Source organism: Bombus impatiens, unplaced genomic scaffold, assembly GCF_000188095.3.
Source record: "Bombus impatiens unplaced genomic scaffold, BIMP_2.2 scf_0463, whole genome shotgun sequence".
Classification (NCBI taxonomy): domain Eukaryota; kingdom Metazoa; phylum Arthropoda; class Insecta; order Hymenoptera; family Apidae; genus Bombus; species Bombus impatiens.
Window position 1 is genome coordinate 1,814,029 of NT_176882.1, and position 7,223 is coordinate 1,821,251.

The following is a 7,223-nucleotide window of genomic DNA, read 5'->3' on the forward strand; positions in this document are numbered from 1 at the left end:
AGGTATCCGAAGAATAGGTAGAGCGAGGAAGAATTTCAAGTAGTCGCGTTTACATATTTTTCAAATTTATAATTGTGTAATGTAACATTAATGGCCAGAAACAGATTTTGTCCTGCTCCATGTTTATGGATATTGCTGGGTCTTAGATTATCTTTCAATAACACGCTCGAGCGAAAGCTATCTGTTTTATAAATACGGTACCTAAACGGTGTGAATCGTTCCAAAGTATTCATCTCAGTTAAAGAAACGTTAAACAACGTTAAAAGACCGACTGGCTCTCCCACCAACCTAACACAATTACGAGTTTCTTACTACCACCTGAAACGTTACATAATGCGATTATCTTTAGTTGTATCACTGTCATTGTCGCCGCAGGCACTCTGTCGTTCGATGACATCGTTCCACTTGTTTTTTTCCACTTTCACACCCGAATAGCTCTGACCTTTCCAGTTTCCCACCTCTATGATCACCCCACCATTCCTGGTCCCATTAAACGCCACTTATTCCACGATTTTGAAATCACTTCCCCGGACGATCGTCTAGACGCGTACTAGTTAGTGGCATCTTCCCCTATGCAGATGGTTGTATGAAGTCGCGAATAGGTTGTCGCGAATAGGTTGTCGCGAATCCCCATCACGAGCTCGTAGGACAGATCCGGTGATTTCGAGAGCCGAGAGAACGAGGCTGCGTGGGATTCGCGGAGCAAATCGAACCTGCCCCACCTGGGAGGCGAGGCTTGCGATTCTCGAAGCTCGATTCTCGATTCTCGAAGGGGCACACATGCTCGCCTTCGTTCCCATTCGGCCTGCTAAGACATCGGGATCTCCTTCACCGTGGTCCTCAAACGGGCCTCGCGCTCCGCCAGGTACACATCTCGCCTCACGCACTCGCGTCCACGCTCGCACGCTATCTGTAAGTTGATCACACATTCGACTCATTCTCGACGCGTATCTTCGTATTTCTGACAGCTCGCCACGTGGCCTCTTTGCCGCTCCGTACACAGATCCGCTACTCGTTAGAGCTATCAAAGGTCGTTCAAACTTGTTACAAATTTTAATTGTAATTTTTCATTTTCGCCTTCGCGATTCGGAGAGTGTTCTGTGAAAATTTCATTTTATCTCTGTTGCTATATATTTTGCCTGTAGTTACGATTGTCCTTAATGATTCGTAAATTTGTAATTATCCATCGATCCATCGATCGTTGGCAGTTCCTGTCTCTGTGTTATATTGTTATTCTTTCCTGTCTTTAATTAGAATCGTTCGCGTTTATTCGCAAATCTATAGGACGTAATTTTCTTTGATACATAATCGATCGATTGTCAGCTCCTATTCCTGTACAATAGATTCGTTTCGGATGATTACAATCTTTACAAACACGAGTTTTCGCATGACGATACGCTCGATAAACGTACGAATATAATTTTCATAGATTTTTAATCCGCGTTATTTGTTTTCCGTCATCCTTTCACTTGACATTTCTAGTTAGACGTGTCGTTTTATTTTAAGGAAAACCCGGTAGCGGTTTTACTTTACTCACTACACACGATTTTCCCTAGAACAAACGAAGCTGAGTATCGAAAGAGGAGGAAGCAAAATGAGGATAACTTACGTGCTCTTTGGCCTCGCGTTGCTCGTTGCCTACGTACACTCGAGCCCTATCGTCAAAAGGGAAGCGGAATCCGAGGATCTCAATCCATTGAACGAGGTAAGGCCAATTACAATTCTTTCCGACGAACGAGCAGAATGGGAAGGCAGGGGAGGGAGGCAGTCGTTACGCAGCACGCGTATGAAATCACGCGAAAACCACGGATATCAAATGGAATCAAAATGTGACTCGCAAGAGGGGACCCGCTGTGAATCGCGAAAGTGAAAGCGCCTATTTCGAGGTTTTATTATATTGCCGCCTCTTGAACGAATTCAAAGTAGATGCTCGAGTGAACCGAGTTCATTTGCGATCCCCTTACTTTCTTTCGTTGTACGCACGTATCGTGTCTATGATCACGCAGAACGTATTAGGAAAACAGAAGAAAGAGGAACGGAGAGACGGATCGATAAGCCGAATAGAAAAAGAGAGAAGCACGGCGGGCCGAAGAAACGAGCGAAGAGTGAAAGTGGTTGACTAACTTGACGAACGCAGACACGCGAAGCCGGATACGCGCGCGTAACTGAAATTCTGATGCGCGCACGTGGCCGTACACAGTGTACATAGCCTCTCTTGACTCTTTCACTCTTCGTTGATGGAAAACTTGTGTGTAAAACTCGCGCTATTTGTCTTTATAATAATCGAATTTGGTCGACGATGATAGACGCAAAGTCTGATCGTTAACGGTGCTGTCTCGTGGAATCTTCTGGAACGATCGGCTAAAGACACTTTGAAGTTTCACTGACTCGACGTTATATACTTCGATGAAACGTTAAACGTTTGATCCTTTCTCTCCTTTCCCTGGTTGCTTAATTTGATCGTTCGACTCGTCGTTTAATACGATCACAGAGGGAAAGTGGTTTCCCCGATGAAATGGTTTCCACGACGAATTTCCTGTCTGCAGAAGAAATTAATACGATTCCTTTTGGTTAGATATACATCGTGGAGGCCGACGATGATCAGGCTGCGGATGGAGACAGGACCGACAGGGATAAGAGGAAAGTCGGCGTCATCAAGCTGGGCGTGTCCAATGGAATAATCAATTTCGTTTTCGGCGTAAGTGTTTGACATTCTCTGCTTGGAAAAGTAATGCTGTAATTTAAACCGTAAGAGATATTATTCACATCGAAACCTCTTTGTAGAAGCTGGATTCCTTCATCGATGCGAAAACTAAAGCGCTGGGTACGTTGGACGAGGCAAATAAAGTAAAGAACGCTGCGTATGGCATTGATAACAAATATTCGGCAACCAGCAAGTTCATCAGTGATCTGGTCGCTTCGAAACTGAAAGCAGCGAGCGGAAGCATCGGGCCGGTACTAAACAGCGCGCAAACTTTCGTCTCTAGCTTCAAGCACGGATTGGCTGGTGCTACCGCTTCGAAATTGCAGCCGCTTGCTGCCCTCGCCGGTGGCTTGTCCTCTCATTCGACGCCCGATTCGCATGGACACAACGGAGGTAAGATAAGAAATAAGCACTTTTTGCATCAGAATCTTCTTTAATCGATAACTTGTTTAATATAATTTGGGATTTTCAGACGAAGGAAACGGAGACTCGTCAAACGCGCTCGCGCTTATTGGGAACCTTTTGTCTAAGAAGATCAGCAGCTTGAGTCAGTTGAGTCAGAACAAAGACGACGGACATTCTGGTCTTAGCGAAGGAAGCACCAGCTACGGATCGTACGGACATGTTAGCGACGGGGTAGGAATACCATAACAGTTTTTTCTTTTTCTCTTCTCCTTTTCTCTTTTCTCTCTATTCTCTATCTTCTCTATATTTTCTATCTATACAACACGGCTGTTATACCGCAACTGATGAATGTTGCCGATGGAAGTGAGTTCTATGCTCGTCGTCTCTCGTAATTAGTAACAACACTCGGTAACGAGTCTCTGTTCTTTTATCCTCTGTTTGCTTGTTCTCTCTTTGCTGTGGAGAGTCGTCCGCCATGAAAGCAGACATTTAACAAGGGATTAGGAGTAATAGAGAGCTTCAGTTTCATTTCTCTCTCGTTTGTTAAACTTGCATGTCGGTTATTCGCGCCAAAGATAACAATTAGAGGCATGACTTCGTTTAGCCTCGCATACTAAAACGATCCGTCGAACTTTCGTTATTTCATTCATCCAACTACGCATGTGCTTACTTTACTTATTATTATACCGTGAGGGAATTTTTCATGGCAGTTTTAGTTTTTCAAATAACTTGCTTGCTCAAAAACATACGATTAAAAACATATAACTACGTTGCTAGTTGTCGAGTATCGCGTGCTGAATTAACCCGCTACAGAGCACGTTTGGAAGATTCGCTTCAACGAGCGGCTACGGTCAAAATCGCCAATTAAAATAACTGTTGTGCATAAACAGTACGAATACGATCCACCGCAAGGGGCGTATTATACGGCTTAAAAAGCGGATGCGGTGCAAACGAGGACATTGGACCTTGGCCTTTGGACACGTCCAAAGGGATCATCGATCAGCCACGCTTGAGAGAAGATCCATGACGCAACTAAACATTCATCTTAATGCGCGAACAAATAAATAAAAGCAATAAAAAGAAAGAGAAAATAACGAGAGGATTGTACGAACGTTATATAAACGAGCGTCTTTAATTTTCGTAACTGTACGACGATATATCTACGACAATGGATTTTTCTTTTTAGCACGGCCGATAAAATGCCAGGATCACACAGGCGACACAAGTAATGTTCTAATATTAAGAATGACACGCAAGAGATCTCCCCTATCTCGTCTGTTTCGCCATTTCCGGGCTAATGTTACCGAGAAGTTACCCATGAAATTGATTCACCATTGTGCGATCTGTAAATAATTCCTTAGGTGTATGTTGCCGTGGGACTGTCTCGTCCCATGTACCTCAACGCTGTGCAAATCAATTGTAAATAGAGTATTTAACCGCTCTTTAAATATACACTCTAACGGTGTACGTTTATGAATGGTAGATGTTGATAATGATGATAATTGTTTTTTTCAATAAAATCACGATCAGGTTTTCTTTGTCTTTGAATCGAGTACTTCAGTCTTTTACGAACGCCATCGACGTCCTGCATCCTTTCCTATCCTTCTCTGAAGATCTTTAAGAGGATCTCTAAGAATCTTTAAAGTCGGTATTAGAAGGATTGCACGATGTTATCGTAGCATCGTGAAGAGATAGTTAATTATCGATATTTGTCAAATATTTGCGAACATATTGAACGCGATAGCAGGCACCAAGAAGTTTAACGGAAGGTTAGATAATTATATTGGAATACCAACGTATCGGACACGCCTATTTTAATTTCTTTTTTCTCGATGCATAGAGGAATAATTTACCTACACGTTGTTGCTATTGCATGAGAACACGACGCCATGGATATGCTATAGACAGAAAAAAGACAAATAAAAAGAGAAGGATATAAAGAAATAAATCGATTATCCCTGTTTTCCTTTTTTATCATATCGGTACATTTATTTACGATATTGATCGCACGGTGTAGCCTATACACTGTGAAAGGCGAACTATCATTGACTGGTTTTACGTGTGTTTAGAAACCGATTTCGGTCACCACAGAAGATATCCCCACTTTCGATAGGATGAGGGTGTCCTTGGACGTACCACCATCTGTATTCGGTTCTGGTTTCACCTTACTTACCAATGTCAGCAAAATCCTGAGCAGGATAATAATGGTAAGTAGCAAAACCTATAATTACTTAATCGGATCATTTCTTTTTCGACCGGACGTTTAATGTTTTATAGACTGACCGAACAAAAGTGACAGGAATAGATATTTTCTGATGGAAACGATTATTGGGCGTTGTCAGGATTATCTTGCGACACTTTACTCCAGTTTATTTGCGATGCAACGATTTTTTTCATAGCTTTTACGTCGGATTGACTAATTAACGTAGACATATCACCCTTCACTCGATTTATTACAAGATCGTTGCGGTTCTTCATGCGTATCATTCGCGAGATTAAAGTGGAACATTTCTCGGTTACATATGTGCAAATTAAAGTGAATAACTAATCCATTGCATGCTAAATTAATTTGCTAGTTGTTGGCTTAGAATTATCTACAGTAGGTATCCGGATATTTTGATCAATTTTACCAGAGTGTACGAACTAATGGTAAATTGATAACGCGATAAATGCATTCGAAGAACAAATCAATTATTTGTCATTCTCGTTTCAAATTTTCCGAAATCATCATCATCAATCTTCGTTTATATTATTTAATAATTCAGAACGATACAGAAAAGAACGGAACAAATTTTAACATGCATGTTCGTTAATACCATACTGAAAGATGACTTTTTCTGTGATTTGTAGAATTCAGCACGTCGAACACAATCAACCGTAGAACTGCTTAAACCAATATTCAATACTGTCCTTTTCTCTGGTGAAAAGACTCACTAGAAGGAACTCTTCGGAGGCGGCAATCAAATAGCTCAATTATTACTTCAAGCATTTTCACGGGGTCCTGTTTGACACATGCCATTCTTCGGGAACGAATCGAGAGGCGGGCTCCAGTGATCCTTGCAAATAGTCTGAATTTTTTTTTCTTTTTTTTACGAGAATCCTGATCGGAAGGACCTTAGGTGAAATTGAAGGTGCCTGTTAGATATTTTACTAAAGAAATTTATTTTCTACGGGAAGAACTATATTTATCGACCTTTTTGTACGTTGATTAACTCAATCGAAACTAAATTCTTTTCTATCCTTTGAGGAAAAATTGTTCCTAATTAAATATGAATAATGAAAATGTCACCTCGGATAATTTTGAAGAGAAGACGTAGCCCATTAAAATGCCAGATCATTTTTGTCAAGAACAAATACATTTGTTATTCAACTATGTAGTAACTTATGAAAGAACAAAGTTGTGTAGACGAAACATGGAATCTGCAGAGATTAAATTCCCAATTTATAGCTAACATCAACGAAGGCTGATTTTATGGAATTTCGACGATGACTGCGATCGCGGTTAATCGTTCGTCGCTTCGTTCCTATCGAATTCGTTGCCATAAATTATTGTTCGCCAAGCCGATAGTTCAATGATCGCGTGCCGCTGTCAAGGAAGTACAACGCTGCAATAATTTACATATTACACGGTTGTTGCTTTAACAAATTAGATAACAATGTGCGATATCAGAATCGCGGAGAAGTGTTGCGAGCACTTATTACAAATACAAACTTGTTAACTGTATTTCCGATCCAATAAACGTGTGTACATTTTTGTAAAACAAAATTCGTTACGTTACTTCCCATTTCCTTGTAAATACCTATCATCGGAAAATAGTTTTCAATTGAAGATTTCCGGGATACTTTCTAGATACGAGAACGACGTAAGTACAGTTGCCATGCCACGTGTAGAATTGTTTCGTTAATCTTTTCGGGACTTTTCTTTGGGTTATAGAAAGATTTGCTTTCTTATAAATTATTAATAAATATTAATACACTGCGAGTTTTTATGCAGTTATGGAAAATTGAAACTGCAAAAATGCGCGTAACATATAAAGGTGTATAAAACATTCAAAGCTAATCATAATAAGTTGTATCGAATAAAAATATGATTTTATATAAATATCCGCAGTCT

General features: G+C 40.6%; 1 protein-coding gene across 2 annotated transcripts; it reads left to right on the forward strand.

Annotated features, from left to right (window-relative positions):
- The first annotated feature begins 275 nt into the window (after window positions 1-275).
- Window positions 276-6,180, forward strand: LOC100749299. 2 transcript variants are annotated; one of them, XM_033321485.1, is made up of 7 exons: window positions 276-912; window positions 1,557-1,705; window positions 2,576-2,698; window positions 2,785-3,097; window positions 3,177-3,340; window positions 5,179-5,316; window positions 5,960-6,180. In XM_033321485.1, the coding sequence occupies exons 2-7, from the start codon at window positions 1,595-1,597 to the stop codon at window positions 6,044-6,046; spliced, it is 936 nt and encodes a 311-aa protein (XP_033177376.1). In that variant the 5' UTR covers window positions 276-912; window positions 1,557-1,594; the 3' UTR covers window positions 6,047-6,180. The 2 variants fall into 2 exon arrangements, with proteins under 2 accessions (XP_033177376.1, XP_033177377.1); XM_033321486.1 differs by lacking the exons at window positions 5,179-5,316; window positions 5,960-6,180 and adding an exon at window positions 4,000-4,721 and having other exon boundaries at window positions 279-912.
- Window positions 6,181-7,223: the final 1,043 nt, after the last annotated feature.